The following is a 20,508-nucleotide window of genomic DNA, read 5'->3' on the forward strand; positions in this document are numbered from 1 at the left end:
CCTCTTTTCTCCTCTTTGATGTTTAGTAGATTAACCAACACAGCTCTAGTGCAAAGTTGATCCAAATTTCCTTCTCCCACACGAATCACAAACGCTCCGTTGGATCATCCCCTTTTTCAGTGATTAGGCATGGTACAGAAAGCAATTTCAAGCACTGGAAGCTGGGGTTCCATGTAAATTTGATTTTTGAGGGACATCGTTAGAGGAAGTCGCTTGATAGTGGGTACAATTTGCTACAGCAGATTGAGAAACAACTTGGAATTGCCCACTCTTGCTCTTTGATCTTCTGGTTGGAGCTAAATGCTGATTTAAATATAACAGTTGTGCACTTAGCAAAAGCAAACACCTCAAGGCCATAGCAGACGCCCAACTGAACATTGGACAAAGCCAATATTTCATTCCCTGGTGCACTACCACCTGCAGACATTTTTACTGTCTTGTTTTACAGACAGGCTGTGCAGTGGCCCCCTTATCTACTGGCACCAGAGATATTTGCAGGACAAAAATCTCTATGGGTCACTCGATATTTCTTACCTGAGGAAATATGTCAAGCACTGCTAGAGAGCGAGGATTATGGTTATCCAATGAGTTTACACCACAGTGCGCAGTGCTGTTCTTCAGTCAGATAACCACCACTGATCAATAACCCATTACCACAAACAGCAGTGAACGCTGTAGTAGTGCACCACAGAAGTTAAATATAGTTGTATTTTTTTATTATATGTTTACAGGCTGAGCTCAAAGTAGCTTTTACTTTTCCTCGATCAATCAGTGCTTTGAATCTTCAGCAATGACTGAAGCCATAATCTGTAGGGATCCACCAAATGTTCGGCCACCAAAATTATTCGGCCGAAAATGGTTAATAAAGTTTTTATTAACGTGATCAAATGGCAACCAGCGTAGAGAGGCGTGCATGCTTTATAAATGCAGCAAACATGTTGGCAGTGTGGAAGCACTGTCAAAACTTTCAAAAAAGGCAAAGATTCCGATCCTAGGTACTTGCCTGCTACGACAGTGGTCGGGAAGCGGCAGCATTAACAACAGTTAAAGCCATTCTTGCTCTAACTTATGTTACTCTTGTAACAAGGAACCGACTTTCATATAAGAAAGCAGAGAAGCTACTTTTCGTGAAGAAGGACCTGCCACTTTTCCTGAAGAATTAGGCTTATGTCTAGGACGGTTATTCATTTGTTGTGGGTTAATGCACTTTTTGTTGTAGGCATACAGACTAGCATTCAGTTTCTGCAGACAGTATTATGCCTAATATAGTCTATTCAAGAAAAGGGCCTCAAAGATGGCCAAACATTTTTATGTTACCAATTTATTTATTTTAAGTTATATTGTGCTTTGTTATAATATCTGCTGGAATGTTAAAAAATGTTCAATGTTAAATAAATATTTTAAATGTAGTTTTGTAATTGAATTTTCTTTGTAAAGCAAGACAAAATAGTAAAAAGCACATTTAGACCGTTTAATTTATGCTGTGATGAAAAAATGGAAAAACCTCATTCGATTATTCGGCTTCAGCCAAGTTTTTAATTTTGTTCGGCTTCGGCCAATAATTTTCATTCCAGTGCATCCCTAATAATCTGTGAATACCAAGTGGAAATGGCTCCCCTTTGGCAGGAACTCTGATGCTGGCAGTAAATCACAGGCTAAGTAGCCCCTTGAATCAGCGCGCTTGGTAGCATGTTGTGAAATGAGAGCTGGTAACTTTGCACAAACAATTGATGTTGTTTGCACTCCCTGCCAAGTTAAAAAAAAAAGCAATGCCTATAGTACAACAAATGTGTTTTGCAGATACTTTTACACACCATTTGCAGTCATATTCTGTATTGCATACCAATTTTGCACTGATATTTGGCAATACTTCAATTTAGTACAACTTTATAATATGGCTACAATTATGCAGCAGATTGCCACCCATGTCAACAAATACACAGACAATTAATATCTAAAAATGTAAACAACAAAGCAAGTCAAGCCATGAAAGTGTAATTTAAACAGATGATCTTTTCCGTTTCCAAATGTGTGATTCTTAGCAAATTTTTATTGTATTTACGTATTTATGACCAAGTATTGCTTAATATTTTTCTATATCAGTAGCAATAAAACAGTTGAGTTTTGTTACTGATAACAAAACAGTACTTGATGTTGATGCATCAAGCTGCCCTAATCAAAAATGTTACATTAACAATGGATCAAACAACTACTTGTATGTGAAAGTGGTCGCTTGTTGTGACAAACCCACAAAGGATAATCACCCAACTCTGCAGTTCTAAACTCTACAGAGTTTTAGCATATTTCAGCTCATTGTTTTGGTTTTACGTCCCATAACTTTACTGCTTTCATTAAAGTGATGGTTCGGAGTAATTTCACCCTAGGGTCCTCTGCCCCATGACCTCGAGCCAAACACCCCCCCCCCCCAGAAGCTTTTTTCACCTGGGTCTAACATTGGGAGAGTTAGCGTAGAGTAGCGTTATCAGCTGAATAGCTTAGGGCAGGGGCTAATGGACCCACGTTTGTATCTCGTAAATGACCCCACTAATAATGCCCAAAATGATACCAAACGTCTACAGTAGTACAAATAGGTTAAGTACTCATAAAACGATGGATTGGAAAGTTTGTAAGTACACCAGAAGTTTATGTAAATAACATTTGCCTGCTGGCTTCTGCTCTCTGCTGTTGTTGTTGTTGCTGCTGTAAGACGAGTGCTTAGGGCCGTCTACAAATTACAACACCGAAAAGAGATGTAACAAAAATATTTTTTAATTTAACTTTTTTTTTTAAGTAAGTGCTGTAGTATAACTAACAGGAGACAAGTAATAATTGAGGTAAGTTTGGAGACATTACTTTATTTAATCATTAAATTAATAAATATTTTTGTTGTATCTCTTTTCGGTGTAGTAATTTGTAGACGGCCCTAAGCACTCGTCTAACTGCAGGTAGCAGCAGCAGCAACAGAGAGCAGAAGAGAGCAGGCAAGTGTTCATAACTTCTGGTGTACTTACAAACTTTCCAATCCATCGTTTTATGAGTACATAACCTATATGTACTAGTGTAGACGTTTGGTACTAGCTGGTGAACATAATTGAGCATTTAGCAGCTATAGTATAGTTGGATGCGACTAAAACCGACTTAAAAACATGGTGAATATTAGACATATCAATCGTCAAGCGACCAGAAACAAAACTGAATGCTAATGTTACTCCATATCTTCTGGATAGGTAAATTTTGCTTTAATGATCAAAATTAAGATTTTATTATTCTCATCAAAGAATAAGTAACTTGACTACATATGTAACCAAGAATCCACTGTCAGTTTTCAGTACTGGACAGTTTTTGATACTTGCTATGTCTCCACCACTGGAGTCGGCACTTGCTTCGGAGCTGATCCCTATCCCTCTTTCACTCGCTTTACCACACTTTCCCCATGCACACACCCACAAACACTACGTACCAGCTCTGCTAGAAAAGAGATACGCTAGAACGACGCACACACACCAGTTCACAAGTATAAATCCTCACTACGGCATTGTGTATATAAATCAGCCTTTAGTGTTGACGCTTCACATTTCATGCCTGCTGTGCGCCACAGTTTGTGAACCCAGGCAATTGTTTTAATATGTGCAATCTTTTTGCAGCAGCTTTCAGTTATACCTGTGCTGTCTGTCAAATCTGACGGGCAGATGGGTGGATGGAATAATTTGTATATTATTTTTCTCACCCTGAGGGCTTCCTCTATGCATGTCTGCTTATCTATCTATCTATCTATCTATCTATCTGTCTATCTATCTATCTATTTATCTATTTATTTATCTATCTGTCTATTTATCTATTTATTAATTAATCTCTCAGCTTTTACAGATGGCACATTAATTCTTATGGCAAAAAGAAGCCAATATGAGCCATGAAAAAGATTTGACAGGACGACCATAATATAGTTTACACCTGAAATTTCAAGCGTAAACTGGCCACACAACGGCTCCAACTGCACGTGAAAGCCACAATACTACTATGATTTCAGGCATGTGAAATCAGTCCGACGCGTGACATTTCACCTGTCTGAAATCAAGAAGCAGCTGTAATTTCATACTTTTTGAAATCGATGTCACTGTTGCCATACATTCATGATTTCAAGTGTTTATGAAAGCAATTGTTTGAAGTTTCTGTGTGAAGAAAGTGATACGGTTAAGAAATGCCTGCTCAAACATGGTGGATCAAGTAATGCTTGTTCAAAGACAAATATGTTGTCTGTGAACCTTTATTGTGGCTGTTGCAGCCAAAAAAAACATGATTATTTTTGTTTACTGTAAAATTGTTAGCTTTAGACACTAGGGAATGTACATCTTAGGTCTTTATCCAACTGGATAGGTTACTACAAACTTTTTACTACAAAGTTGTATCTCAGTATTTTTTTAACAGATCGACAAGTGTATCAATTGTGAATCCACACAGACTATGCCTCTGTTTTAGTTAATGGTTAGGTTAAATGAAAGAAATTATTCCGTTGAGACGCAAGTATTTTATTTATGTTAAGAACTACAGGTGCTGATTTCACTCGTTCCTCCTCTCTGCTTGAATGTAGAGAAAGAAAATAAGCTGCTGCGGTGTTTAGCCAGCAGTCTTGGCTTTTGCACATGGTTAAAGGCCACTGATGCAAACAGCAGGTAGACATGAAGGCAGGCAGAAGGCCAAGGAAATGCAGTAGATACAACTTCTGCACATCTGGGTCTTGATAATTCTGTGACTCTCTCCAGCTAGGGCTTCTTGTAACGTTGCTGACTTTTTCCCCATTAGTGACGGCACTGCAGAGGTCAAATTTGACAAATGTCTGACATATGAGCAGTTACAATCTGTTGCTATATAAAAAATTAATAAATAAATGCCTTCCTTTTAGTATAAAATTAATGCAAATCATAATGGAGCCAACAATTGTATTCCTCTTATTCTCAAGTTTTGCACCATTATTTCAAATTAAAATCAAGATAAACTCTGAAATTGCATCTTTGCTTTGAATTAAACTCTCCTCCACAGTCTGAGAAACATTATGGTACGAGGCAATACAGTGCCCAGATACAGCAAATCAAATCTCTACTGTTCAGACTGTCAGACTCCTTATCGTCTCTGGGGACCCTGACTGATCTATAAATAGCATCAGATGCAGGTGTATCTTTATTGGAGTGAAACTTCTCCCTCACCAAGTCTTCCCTACTTGCATTGGAGATGCGTGACAAAGATGATTGTAAGCACCAGTTCTGAATTCAAGTCTGCAGATGAGGGCTAAAGTCATCCTCATGTTTAACTCCCAGTTTAAAATCAATAGCTTTTTGGAGCAAACTGCAACAGCAGCAGTGCCTCAGAGATTTGAACATCCTTCAAACCAAGCTTGCTAGAACCAATTTAGTTTTTGCTAACAGTATTACATTGAATTATACAAGGGCCTTTTTAATATGGAAAATATTAAGTATGCCTGCAAACATGTTCCACCACAGCCTCTACCCTGCATGGAAGAGCTTGCCTGCAATATTTGATATTTGGATGAGGAAAATGAAGACATAATAAGCGTGTCTTTTCAACTTGTGACAAATTCGTTTTCATTATATTTACTTCAGCTCAGAATGCAAATTAGCTTCTAGCACAACAATCAAAAATAATTAAAATTCTAACGTATTTATGCAAATATTTGGTTAGGATTACATTTAAATCCTGAGCAGTGCTCTTTATCTATGCTTTAAAGGTCTGTATTTTATTTTACACTCACTCGCTCACAGGAAGGTAGTACCATCATATGAGGTTGCCTTGTTTGAAACCATTTCAACGAAGCCATGCTCTTGCTTTTAGCTGTGATGTTATTCATTGTATGCAGGGAAGCATCCTTTGCCGTACAGCAGCCATGGTAATTTTTCAGTCTGACGGGGCCCACTGCACCTACAACAACAGGCTCCATTTATGTGCATTCACTCTGATCTGCACTTGACCTTCCTCAACAAGCGCAGTAACTAAAAAGCCTTTTATGTGATCCCAAAGAAGTGTTCAGAGCAACAGCTTCTCAGCCATGGCCCCTCAGGAAACAGTTTAAGACCTCCAGTAGAAACTCTTTGAAAGGATGCTTCAAATCAAGAACTCAAATTTCTTCATGATGCTGTGCTTCCTGGAGAACTTCTGTTCATGATGTGCATTTATATTGGGAAGGAGCAAGCAGGGAATGAAAATGAACAGAATGCCCTTTCCAAAGTTACACACCACACAAACTTAAAATAATCTGCAATAATTTGACGCATCTTTTGGGAGAGCATGAAGTTAATCAAACCTATTGGACTGCATCATGGCATAACTATTATTTAAAATGTGAAACTATAGTTAAATGCTAACAAATGTCACTGTTATGTACAAATAATACAACAGAAAGAAACTATTTGGCAATAACTGAACATTAGGAGATATAATGGGGTTGGGAGTTCAAATCATCCACGCTTTGAGCCATCAGTGGATTTGCTTGTGGAGGCAAAGCAAAATTGTTTGTTGCTTTCCTGCAGAGGTCAATGTCACTGCACTCTGACAAATGCAAATTGTCTCTTGACAGTGCTGGCCATGGAGGGAAAAAAAGAGCCCAAAATGGAGGAAGCTATTGCCACAAATGAGATGCAGCATGGTTTGCAGTACATTCTCTTCAATGAACTGTGTTAAAGCTGCACTTATAATTCATAATTAGCTCTCATAATATAAAAATGTACATTAACAATGGGTCAAATGACTCTGCTGTGCCCCTCAGAACTTAACTGTTCGTTTCACTCTTACCGCTTTTGTCAGCGTCTCTTTTGTATGCAGCTGGCAGCTGTTTTCAATAAAAAAAGCTCTGATACTATGTACGCTACCATTCCAGCACAAAATACCAGACAGACAGTGTGGTGAACATAGATGAGCAATTACCAGCTATGAAGTTATATGACCCAAAACTGAGCAAAAAGGAGAGGGAATATTTGACTTACTTTCATCAGGTGGCCAGAGACACAACTCCAAATGAATGCTAATGTTGCACTGTATATGCTGGATGTGTTAATAGGCAATTATTTATAAGTTTTTCATATCAACTTTAAAAAGTAAGAGTTAGTCAGTGTTGTGTTAACAGCTTGTTACGGCTGCCCACAATTGTTGCTTTACAGTTTTTCTCACTTGCTTTGGTACATTTCTCAGATCACAATTGACATGCTTAAAATTGCTTGTTCAACCTTCACATTATCTAGTCACTTGTGCACAAGATAAAAGCAATTTATCATTGTTTTGGTCAAATTGCAATTGCTTTTGTACATGCATGCAATTGATAATGTAAAATTGTCTGCTGTTTTTTACATGTTCAATTGCTTATGTAATGTTGCTCATAATATAATATACTGGATGTCTGTTGAATTGTCTTATCCCCCCAAAACATCTATAGGCATAAGTTCATTAACTATGTCTTCAAAAGCAAAATGGTTGATTGAACTCATTGTCAAAATCGGTAAAGCAAGTTTTCCATCCAGTACATTCCAATTGTTCTTACAGATTGTTGTTGTGAATTTGTCCAGAATTGATTACAGTAATTGCTCTCAGGTAAATCTTGACTTCCACTAATGAAGGGGATTGTGTTAGCCCGACAGACTGGAACACCAGGACCCTATACCATTGTGATTGTACAGAAAGAAGTGTTTCCTGTGGTAATCTTTTCTATGTTGACTTAGTAATTTTTTTCTTTTTGCTATAAAATGGTTTTGTGTTTTTCTTTCTGACACTTTAATTTGTTGAAAAACCTAAAATAAAAGAATAAATGTGACACCTGTCCAATCTCTTGCAATCCTAATATCAAATAAAAGAGTGTACTTTTGAAATGTATGAATTCCATACAGAAAAAGTGCAGCCTTGTGTATTTTCAATCGTCATAAGAAATATAGCCATAGTGTACATCAGAAAATACCTAAAGAGTACAATTTTATATTGACAACACGACTAAGCTTTATGACAAAACTAAGGCTCTTCTTTGTGAACAGTGACACAATAACTCTATATTCTGATGGCACTGACGTGATGTTCTTTGACATAAAGATTTACTTTTGAGGAATGGACTAATATTTTGAAGTTACAGGGTAACTTTTTATTATTGTTTTGAGAAAGACTTACTGGTTTGGAAATATTAAGAATCATTCTAGAAATGCGCCAAAGCGACTGAGAAAAGCTGTAACATACTGTCGGGTTTTGCAGCCAAGAGTGCGAGTTGTCACTATGTCACAAGAATGTGCAAATGAATTTCCACTGAATTTTCACTTTCTGGTGTGAACATCATCGTAATAATTATTACACAATTAAGTTAGACCGCCCGCCATCACTTCCAGCTTGTTTTATGGTTCTGCGGAGGCTCCACGCAGAGCTTTTGCCGTAGCCTACGCAAGTGGCCTGATGTTTATACTTGTGCGCTGGTGTGTGCGTGCGTGTGGGTGTTGTGGGGGAATGGGTGATAGAGCCATAGTGAGAGAAACAAATAGTCTCCCCTGTGTTTTCTGACCAAGGTGGGAAATCTATAGCAGGAAAAGTTAACCCTCTCCTTGATTTAATGTTTATGGAGAAGGAGAACCAGGAAATGAGTCGGTGGTGGAATGCAAAGCTACCAAGCCACGGCCGAGCGACGTGCGTCACTGTGACGTGTAGTTACACGTCAGGCTACTGCGTAGGGTCTGGCGTAGACGCAGAGGGATCTGTGGGGGTACACCGTCGATTCAACGCACGACCATAAAACGGCCTTTATACTTACTCGCACACTCTACAAGAAAGCAAGAACACAATGTAATGTTAGGTCAAGCAGATGTACCTCTCAAGTGCAACCTAAGATCAAGATCAAGAAGCAATACTTTCAGTAGCTTCATTTTCACAGTTACTGAGCAACTTGAGCTTTGAGAACATTGTTTGTGTACACATAGTTTACTAAAAAGAGGTTTTGAACAACTCACTTTAGCAGTTGTTTTTTCCGCTCGCCACCATCTTGCCAGTCAAAAAGTGTCTGTGTACACAAACAATGTTCTTAATGCTCGAGTTCATGTGTAGAGCCCCTGGTGATACTTGGAGCAAAGTTTCATGTTGTGTCTAGCCTTCTTATTGTTTTAAAAATAGCGATTTTTATGCAATCATAGTAGTACCACTAGCACTCCCATTCAGAAGGCCATTATATATGCTCAATCTTAAAAGTTGCGCTTCCGTCCTAGTTATGCTTTTAAACGAAAGTTTGACTCGGGTACATTGACAAAAAGACCCTAGGTTGCATTTTGGCGAGAGTTACGCTTTAAGTCTGTGAGGGTTCAGGGCTTAAGGCCTTAGGGGGGACATTGGGATTGGGCCACTATGTCTGCAGTGGAAAAAAAAATTACATTACAACCTGCCTTGTATTGATGCAGTTACACTCACACAGCAGTGACTTTCTCTAATAGCTACTGAGGATGGGGATTTAAAGGATAATTCTTGTATGTCGTTGTATGAACGCAACTACTAAAAAAAACTACCTCGATAGATATCTGGTTTAACTGTTGGCTTGTCTACAACCTGTCTGTCCTGTTGGACTTGTCCCTCATGCTAAAGGGATCCCAATGTAATATTTAAGATCCTAATATAACATACTACTTTTCTCTTTTCTCTTATTCCCTCTCTCGGTCTCTCTCTCCTTCCCCATTCACGCTTCCCCTAGGACAGCTTGTTGGTCTTGGGGTCAGAAAAGAATGTAACTCTGAATGCCAGAAACAACCAAGGCCAGCTGACCGGTCAGCTCACACTGGGTGAGTGTCCAGTTCTGACTACTGTAGCACTTCATTTGTTCTTTTTTGCCTTTGTGCCCTCCAATATTGAAAGAATCACGTAATTATCTTGGTTAGGTGTTCATTTACACTTAGGTTCAGCCTTTATTTATCTCTCAATGTACAACTTATTAAAAAGTGATCTTAGATTAATGCAGCCCTCACTGTAAATTGCCTGATCACTCTTATTTTATTAATGACTTTGATCAAGATTAGTTTAACAATTCATCTTTAAATTCTCTTTAATCGTCTCTGTGCCTTTTAGAAAGATCCTCTGTAGTATTCTTCCAGACACTAATCTTTGATGCACTTATTGAAAGGGCAATGGATTCTTCTTATTATCAAGTTCAACCATCAGTCAGTCCAAATTACCAAAGTCATTAACATGATTAATGACCACTGGAAAGCAAATGACCTGCTTATTAACATTAATAGCTATTGACTTAGCCAACATAAGTTTAGAGTTGATGCTGATTTGACAAGACTGGTGATATGACACTTTTTGGTCACGCTTGACCTTCCTCAGAAAATTAGTGCCGGCTTTTGTAGAAAGTGCATTTTGTCTGAAATGAGATGAAACTTGGCGAGAATAATTAAATTCCCCAGCCGTCGCAGCCCATGGATTAATGGAAGAGAAGAGAGGAGAGAGTGAGAAAGGCAAACATTAAAAGATTCTGTATGCACATCTGGAAAAACACCAAAGTCTGGAGTACAGGATTTGATATTCCTCACCAGCGGAACAGATTACTGATTTGTCTCCATCCATTGTAAAAGCATGGCTGATCCAGCTTTGTTAGGCGCCTTTCATTTGCAGAGCAAGCACTCTACACAGTATTTCAGTTTGCTAATAGTGTTACATGCCCAAACATAGTTTCCCAAAGCTGATTTGCAAAGCCATGAGGCAACCTTTATTCGACAGAGCCATTTACAAAAAGAACATTATTGTTAGCATTGCAGATTATAAAACTTTTTAGGTGGAAATCTGTTCTTTAATGCTTTTCCGTTATAAAATATATTTTGTCCTAGAAGTGTTTATAAAATATTGAACAATGCAGTAGGGCTAAACAAATACCAATAGTTTGAAGTCCGAGTCATACAGTTTTATTTCCAGCACCTTACTTAAGTATAATCAACAGTGTTTTTAAAGTATTGGTTTTGTGTTGATGGATGTGGCTCTCTCTGCAGGACCTGATGCCGTGGAGGCCCAGTGCCAGAGGCTGGAGGTTCGAAGTAAAGATGGAGGCAGACTGCTGTTCACTGCAAATGAGGAGGAGGTCATAATGACAACAGAAAAGTTCACGGTCACAGGTAATTGTGCTTTACTCTCAATATATAATTTTCTGATGTCTGAGAAATGTAAATCTGTCCGAAATGAACAAAAATTAGGGCTGGGTTTTTCCATACTAGTACCTCTACCATACCTGAGTTTTGGTTTTTGTTATTTAACTTTGAGCTCTATAACCATCAATTTATACAAAATGTATTTGTACTTAACATAAGTCAAATGCGTAGCTGTACAAGAACTTTGCAGGAATTAAAACCTGTCGAAAATTGGTCAAATATCTACTATCACAAAATCCTGTGGCTGGTCCTTTTTGCTTTCACTCTACAAAGGAAACCAGAGCCCGCTTGGAAGTTGGAAAAGGGTCTCAGTCTCTGTATTTTGGTCCGTACCAGGGTTTGACTGACAGCTTTTACACCAGATTAAACAAACTAAACCAAATGTTCCAGTTTGTTTGAACCAAACAAATTAGGTGTGAAAGCACCCTAAGACAATTTCTGATACTGTGCTATAGACACATTTCAGTCCGTGCCAAGCATTGAGGTTCGATACCAAGCCTTAGTAAACACATCCTTGGCTGTCATTTTATGAATTATAAAAGTATGTGTTTTTCTAGGCTCGGAAGGCGCCGTGTTTGGACATTCGGTAGAAACTCCCCTGATCCAGGCGAGAGCTTCTGAAGAACTGAAGTAAGTTCATATTCATTGACTTAACAAAAAGTCATTAAAGCTTAATGTCACATGTTCACATCCTGTTTAAATAAAATGTTTAAATAATGATGATAAATGTTCCATGGCATTTCAAAGTCAATGCCTTTACCAAAAAAGAAGGAAAACGTGGCAGGAACCATTATTCACCAGGATAATTATTTTCAAGCACAATCTTGTAAACTCAAGCATTTATTGGTCTGCTCATTATCACACAAATTTAAAACTAGATTTGACCATTATTTTAATTTCACAGCCGAGGGGTGAGCTAATTTGTTAGTTATTCTCTATCGCAGTCAGGAATTGATTAAAGCATCGGGAAAGCATGGAGAGAAAGTTGGTAAGGTTGAGATGCATATTAGACTCGTACACTCCCGAGCATGTGATCCCCACTGCACTCCGCCTGAGGCTCTGAGCCCTGTGTCGGTCCATTAACGAGCTATAACGAGTGTGGTTTGTTGTCCACCTTACTGGTCCTGAACGAGGGCTGGGATCAAAGTTGGCAGAAAAAGCAGTGTTCTGGCATCTAATTCCTCCAGAGTGAGAGGAATACTGATGAGGTTCACTTTAAACACACACACACACACACACACACACACACACACAAAGACACAGCATTCACACACACACACACACACACACACACACACACACACACACACACACACACACACACACACACACACACACACACACACACACACACACACACACACACAGGCTCCGCTCAGGGGTGACCATCTGCAATGTAGTCAAAATCTTAACGAGAGGAAACTGGACAGGAGACAGTTAACACACAAAAGCGTCAACATGATGTTTGCTTCAATAGGATTCAGATTTTCTTTTATTTAAATACACATTTGCTCAAAAGATGTTATTTATGCATTGCCAAAGTTTGTTTGGTTTAATTTAATACATACTGCATTTTTTAAAATCTTTCTTCGGGCTATTTTAATATGACTGGCTTCCTTCACTAGCAAATTACTGAAATATTTCCAAACAAGCAGATGTATAAACTGTACTGTCAGGGCTTTAAATAAATGTTCTTTTATTTAAACTTAATTTGTTTTTCTCAAACAGTGTCAAAGAACCTTTTATATTTAGTCATACAGTCGTATTAAACGCTAAATGGAGAAAACAGAATCATGTGGGTTATTTACATGAAATCAAGCCTAACAACATTTTGTTGTTGTTATTTCTTCTTATTCTTAGCGTCTGTTTAAAGACTAATTGGCCTGTGGGCAAAGTAAACAAGCCGATGTTACTGCAGTGGCACATCAGTAAACCTGTTCACTATTGTTATTGTAAAGGAATTTACCTTTTAACTGCTTTTGTGCAGCTTTAACAGAAACGCATGCAGACTATCCTGTAGAACCTGCCACATATTGATATACACTCATTCAAATGTTGTTGAAACAAAGGTTATATGTAATCTAGATTTCAAAAACAGAATCTAGATTACGTGCAAAAAATTTTTTACCAAAAGCTAAAATATGTACGCACCCAAATCTTCTTATCCAGCAATTTTTTGTTCAGTTTAATCAGATGCTTAGATGTCTTTTTACATTTATGTCACCAAAACCATACTGCATAGTTATGTTTCCTGGCTTTTCAGACTTTCACTTTCAGAATTTTTCTCATTTTAAAAATGTAAAGCAGGCTACAGTTTAAAGTCCCTGAAAACTTGGTTCAAAGTATTTCTCTATGAGATTCAATATTCTTGACTAAATAAGCAATAATCAAAGTTAAACTTTAAAAAATAAATATGGCAGAAAGTTGTGCTTTCATGACCCCATCACTTATAGTAAGAAACCAATTAAGAAAACCAATGACAGTTGAACAATCACGCTTTCACTGCCAGTTAGACCAGTGCTTTCACTTCCATATGGAGAGCACAAAACAGTAACTCTGCCAGCAAATTCATCTATGTTCCTATTTAATATGATTTGAAATAAATATCCAGTCACCATCTTGGACCAGAAAATCAGCACCATCTGTGACAACCTATTCTCCCTGCACTGGGTCCTTTTTTAATGTCACCAAAGCAGGCACTTTTTCATTATGAAGCCAGACATTAAATTATGAGCCAGAATAGCCTGTTGATTGATTACACGTGTAAATCTAATTCATCACCTGATATGATGACATCATGCTGTATAATTAGGGTGGCAGTAACTGAAAAGACTTACTTTTACTAAAATAAAAATTCTTAGACATTGACACACCCATGTTACCACTCTTTGGCATTTTTTTCTCTATTCCACATTGCTATATTGCACTCAGCACAGCTGATTCAAGACTCTGATTATGCTTATTGTGAAGCAAACCTGGAGGTTTCTTCTAAAACTCCAACATGTGTGCTAAAAATGGAATGTGCATCTTTTATTGCGTTGTTTATGTAAGTGGCTCTGGGATTTTCCAGCCATATTTTACCCATCTCACCACCACAAACCCACTCACCACCTGTCTGATAAAGATGCCATTTGGCTCACATCCACGTTGCCCTTCTTTTCTTCTTTAAAGAAATATTTCTCTTTTGTGATGGGTTTTATTTATCTGCAAGCCAACAGTAATCTGGGAGAAAAACAGAGCAGAGACAAAATCAAAGAAATCCACCTGAGATCTTCCTTTTCTTTGAAGCACCTGTTCTTCTCCCTGAGCGCTTTATCTGTCTACGCTGACACTCAAGTTTGTCTTCATTTGTCATCATCATGCTGCTTCTGAATAATTGAATATACTGTGTATAATAATTCCATTGGCATTTACTTGCATGTATTTACAAAATGTTTTAAAGTATCCTTGTCCACTTCATTGTCAAAAAGTGTACTGGATTTTATCCTGTCTTTTCTTGTAGTTGCAATCGATTAGGGTGAATTGAAGGTGATGTGCAGGTTTATATTGCCACTAGATCCTTTTGCACTAAACAACTGAATGATAGAGGGACTCACAGACACAATGGGAAAACCAGAAGTCCTCTGCACAGCAATATAATTCAGTCAGGTGCTGGACAAACACGCATTAAGGTCTAAAAATAAATTTGAGTTACAAAATGACATTAGCCTTCTGTATTTGTGTTCACATTCATTTCAGAATAATTCTTAAAGTGGGTCTAAAGCAGAGTTTTGGTGTATGGCAAAATCTTTTCTCGTTTTTGGACTTTGTAATGTATTTTGTCATTTCTGCTGGTTGTCTTCTAGTAGATGCATACATGATGTTCAATAAGCATACAGTATTACTATTGAGGTACTGTTATGTAAATTATTGTAAAACTTTCTTGTTCTTACTGTGCTGTTAACTGTCGACTGAGTTTTTATTTACAATTAGTAAAAACGTATGCACTACATAAGAAAAGAATAACTTAATTGATCCTTCGCGGGGAAATGTATGCAGATGTCACAGTAGTATAAGCACAAGAACCGATGCATAGTATAGATTAGTAACTTTAAAAAAACTAGAATATCATATACATTATGACATTAACTATACACCAAATTAATTGGGCTGTCCCCTCTTAGTTGATTATTTGACTAATCAGTTGATTTGGTCTTAGTCAACTAAGATTTCTTAATGTTAAATTACTTATTTCCAAGAAACTTATAAGCACATCTCTGGTAAACACAAGATGTAAAGTGATGCTTTTGCATTATTCTCTTGGCTCTTGGTGGGCAGCCATCTGCTGCTGCCGGTTGGGACACAGAGACGAATACAGATGTAGAGAATTATGATTCATAATAATTATAACAGTTGGTATGATGAACGGTAGTAACAATAAAGATGGAACTATGACTAGAAATAATAGTTGTAGCAGTTCAGGGCGTAGCAGGGTGTTGCGGGGCATAGTAGGGCATAGCAGTGCGTTTACATATGGGGGTTCCCATGTACCGTCTTCCCCTGCCACCCTGCCAAGATCTCTCGCTACCCCTTTGCCACCCCATGTCAAATTTTATAGATCCGCCACTGGCTTTAGTGCAGTGTGCATCTTATAATTGTTATAAAATATTTTAATAAACTGATCCTGTTACCGATCAGTTACTGTTTTTTTTTGTGTTTTTTCGTTGACCTTGTAAAGTGCCTTTGAGTAGCTTTTTTTTAAAGCGCTATTTAAAATAAATAAATGTATTATTATTATTATTATTATAATGCAGAGGCAGCAGTGCAGAAGCTTAACAATTGATTAGTTTGATTTGATGCGACTCACTTTGTTTTCTTTACTACGCAGTTCATCCTCTTTGTTGACTGTACTCCCAAAAAAGTAGGAGACCCGTTTGTGTATAGTGACTTGTGAATAATTGCACTTTTGCTGAGGAGCTATCAAGTATAGAGGCCTTGATGTTAACTGCAAGGGCAGTGCAGTTATAAAATGGATATAGTCCTGCAGAAAAGATCTGTCAGTTTGTCATGTCCTACTCTCAGCTCACAGCTTCATTACCTTTTAGTCACAGCTCTTGTCAGGCTCTGATCAGCTCCTTCACCTGACAGTGACCTCTGTAGTTCGGTTTTACGCTCAAAATACCCTCTGGTGCTGAGTACGAGGACAGAAATTAAGATAGTCAATTGCAGGAAATTTGGCTCTGATAATTCATGTTTTGACTCCCCAGCTAGCTTCCCACTCAGTCTGATAATAGTAGCAGCTTCCAACCAGAAATTATAGGCCTAAATATGAAAATATTTCTGTCAATTACATAATGAGATCATTTTGTGTCTCTGTCTGGAGGATGATGCTCTCATTCCTGATGCACTTCTGTCCCAAATACATCTGAATAGGCAGGGAAGCTGTGTGATAAATCCTGGGATATTTTTCTGAACATTTCCCTGTGATACTTCTGTCAACTAGTTTGTCACATTCAGAGAGACTTTTGTCTATTCTATTGATGTGTATGGAGGACAGTTGGTAGATGGACATCTGATCAGTGCCACAAAAAGCCTTCAAGTTTCAGTCGTGTCAAAAACAAAGTTTTCTGCAAGTTGCTGCTTAAAAAGTACATGACAATCTGTACTGGGACAAGTCTGACATTATGAAGCAAAGGCAGACCAGATAGGATTTGAAGGCTCTCTGCTTCCTTACAGTGCAGACATCCCATGGTACATTTTAGGCCCAGCATCAGAGAGCATTATTATTATAAAATCAACTAATAGAGTGTTAGTCGACTAAGATTTTCTTTAGTTGAGGACAGTCCTAAAAATTAAGCATGAAAAACAAAAATAAAAGGTTCTATAATAACACTATATACACTAACAAAGGTACTATAACAATACTATTTGAATTTGAGTGTATATAGTATTTTATAAAGTGTATTAGGGAATAGAATGTATAGGAAAACAGCTTTTCATTTCGTTTTCTCCACAAGTCTCTCCTACTAGAGCTCTCCCCCACTCCAGGTTTAAAAATCTGTTTGCAGTGCGGCCAGCTGCGAACCCCTCTCTAGATGATGCGAGCAGCTTTCAGGATAGTGTCTGCAGTAGCTGTGTCCACCACACAGGAGTGACAGGTTCATTGGGAAGATAAAGGCAGAACAGAATCACTCTTCTTGGTCAGACTTTTCTACCTACAGTTTGTTTGGATTGAGATGTAGTGCAGCAGGAGTGTATTCTTTTTTTCTGCTAATTTTGACTTTTTTATTGTGATGGTCTTATTTGGCCATGTGAGAAATGTTTGGACAGCAGAACATTACATACAGATACAGTGGAAATAATTTGGTTTTGGTTTGGGAGGAAGGCTTATTTACAGTCATACTCCTCCATCTGTCAGTATAAATAAACCACATCTGTCCTTGCTATACACTGTTCGAGCTATGTTAAATCTCTAACTATGTGATGCAATTAACCTATGTAAAGTGGCCTGTAAGATCATTGGTGGTAAACCACCTGATCTGTATCACAATTTCAAAGGTTTGAGTCAATACACTTGACTTTCACTTTTGGAATCTCCCAGCTAACAGAGTAGATAATGCAGTATTTAAACCACTATGACTTCAGCTATGGCCATCAGCACATTTGGTCCTGTGCAGCTCTTTCTTCCATAGCTCCACGACACAGTGATCTTTTTTGTGGATGTAAAGGTCATCCTGATCGCAGTAAGAAAAGCTGTTCTGTCGTAAACAGCCGTTATGACTGAAATAGCTATAGGTTATCTGTAGTAAGGGCTTTTAGAGTTTTCTGGATGGAGCCAGAAGCCCTGATATATTCTGAGTACAAAGCGCTCCTTGTTACTGATGAGGATGGAGCTTTCTTTAACTGATAGCCTGACCAGTCTAATGATCTGAAAGTGTCTGCACACAAACTGAATATAGCTTAATTTATTAATCTCAAAGCCTCTTAGTTAATTTCAATGTCTTAATGGATAACACTTAACAGCTACCACATTTTGAAGAACAAGATGGTAAGCTTAAAAACATGGAGTGGCCAGCACAGTCACCAGACTTAATTCAATTCAATTTTATTTATAGTATCAAATCATAAAAAGAGTTATCTCGAGACACTTTACAGATAGAGTAGGTCTAGACCACACTCTAAAAATTCCAAAACCCCAACAATTACAGTAATTCCCTCAAGAGCAAGCATTAGCAGTGGCTATTGCGACAGTGGCGAGGAAAAACTCCCTTTTAGGAAGAAACCTCGGCAGACCCAGACTCTTGGTAGGCGGTGTCTGACGGGGCCGGTTGGGGATGTGATGAACAGTGGCAATAATATTCACATTAAAGATAATGGAACAGTGACTTTGAAGGTCATCGTGGAAGTTCATGTCATAGCAGGGCATATCGTGTCATACTGAGTAGTGCAGTCTCCTATACCGGATCCTGACTACTCTGTGCTTATGAACATCACAGCAGGGCGTTGCGGGATGTAACGTGGCGCTGCAGAGCATGGGTGGATGCGGCGGACGCAGCACGCAGCAGGACGCGGCCGGGAATTGCAGAGCTATGACGCATAAGGTTTGTAACAAACATTTCTGGGACAGGATGCATACAAAAGGAAACAAGTGAAAACGGAGATGAGAGAGCAGCTTAGTGTGTCATAGGAAGGAAGGAACTTCCCCGGCAGTCTAGAATTATAATAGCATAACTAAGAGAGGCGGGTTAAAGAGAGGTGCCTGGTCGGGCTAGAACTCTCCCCAACCGGATCGGGCTGTACTGGCCTGCCTCCCTCTACTCTCACTATATTATTGATTATATGATAAATAAAACTGATGACTACGAAGAGGAGCAGATGGGCCGGTTAGGCGGACGCTGCAACTCCTCACTCCTTAACTATAAGCTTTATCAAAGAGGAGGGTTTTCAGTTTACTCTTAAATGTGGTGACGGTGTCTGCCCCTCGAACCCAAATTGGGAGCTGGTTCCACAGGAGCGAAGCCTGATAGCTGAAGGCTCTGGCCCCCAGTCTACTTTTAGAGACTCTAGGAACCACAAGTAGCTCTGCATTCTGGGAGCGTAGTGCTCTACTAGGACAATAAGGTGCTAAGAGCTCTTCTAGGTACAGTGCCTTGCGAAAGTATTCGGCCCCCTTGAACGTTTCGACCTTTTGCCACATTTCAGGCCTCAAACATAAAGATATAAAACTGTAATTTTTTGTGAAGAATCAACAACAAGTGGGTCCCAATTATGAAGTGGAACGAAATTCATTGGCTATTTCAAACTTTTTTAACAAATAAAAACTGAAAAAGTGGCGTGCAAAATTATTCAGCCCCTTTACTTTCAGTGCAGCAAACTCTCTCCAGGAGCAGTGAGGATCTCTGAATGATCCAATGTTGACCTAAATGACTAATGATGATAAATAGAATCCAGCTGTGTGTAATCAAGTCTCCGTATAAATGCACCTGCTCTGTGATAGTCTCAGAGGTCCGTGTAAAGCGCAGAGAGCATCATGAAGAACAAGGAACACACCAGGCAGGTCCGAGATACTGTTGTGGGAGAAGATTAAAGCCGGATTTGGATACAAAAAGATTTCCCAAGCTTTAAACATCCCAAGGAGCACTGTGAAGCGATAATATTGAAATGGAAGGAGTATCAGACCACTACAAATCTACGAAGACCCGGCCGTCCCTCTAAACTTTCAGCTCATACAATGAGAAGACTGATCAGAGATGCAGCCAAGAGGCCCATGATCACTCTGGATGAACTGCAGAGATCTACAGCTGAGGTGGGAGACTCTGTCCATAGGACAACAATCAGTCGTATACTGCACAAATCTGGCCTTTATGGAAGAGTGGCAAGAAGAAAGCCATTTCTTAAAGATATCCATAAAAAGTGTTGTTTAAAGTTTGCCAAAAGCCACCTGGGAGACACACCAAACATGTGGAAGAAGGTGCTGTGGTCAGATGAAACCAAAATCGAACTTTTTGGCAACAATGCAAAACGTTTGTTTGGCGTAGTGCAACACAGCTCATCACCCTGAACACACCATCCCCACTGTCAAACATGGTGGTGGCAGCATCATGGTTTGGGCCTGCTTTTCTTCAGCAGGGAAAGGGAAGATGGTTAAAATTGATGGGAAGATGGATGGAGCCAAATACAGGACCATTCTGGAAGAAAACCTGATGGAGTCTGCAAAAGACCTGAGACTGGGACGGAGATTTGTCTTCCAACAAGACAATGATCCAAAACATAAAGCAAAATCTACAATGGAATGGTTCACAAATAAACATATCCAGGTGTTAGAATGGCCAAGTCAAAGTCCAGACCTGAATCCAATCGAGAATCTGTGGAA

General features: G+C 38.7%; 1 protein-coding gene across 2 annotated transcripts in view; it reads left to right on the forward strand.

Moving 5' to 3' along the window:
• LOC120572733 (zeta-sarcoglycan-like) overlaps positions 1-20,508 on the forward strand; it is a 48,403-nt gene that overhangs the window by 17,725 nt on the left and 10,170 nt on the right. For both annotated transcript variants that reach the window (XM_039822124.1, XM_039822125.1), the window contains 3 exons: positions 9,710-9,797; positions 11,001-11,123; positions 11,714-11,786. In XM_039822124.1, the coding sequence (XP_039678058.1) occupies positions 9,710-9,797; positions 11,001-11,123; positions 11,714-11,786 (284 nt within the window). The remainder of the gene's footprint in view (positions 1-9,709; positions 9,798-11,000; positions 11,124-11,713; positions 11,787-20,508) is intronic.

Source organism: Perca fluviatilis, chromosome 14, assembly GCF_010015445.1.
Source record: "Perca fluviatilis chromosome 14, GENO_Pfluv_1.0, whole genome shotgun sequence".
Lineage (NCBI taxonomy): Eukaryota > Metazoa > Chordata > Actinopteri > Perciformes > Percidae > Perca > Perca fluviatilis.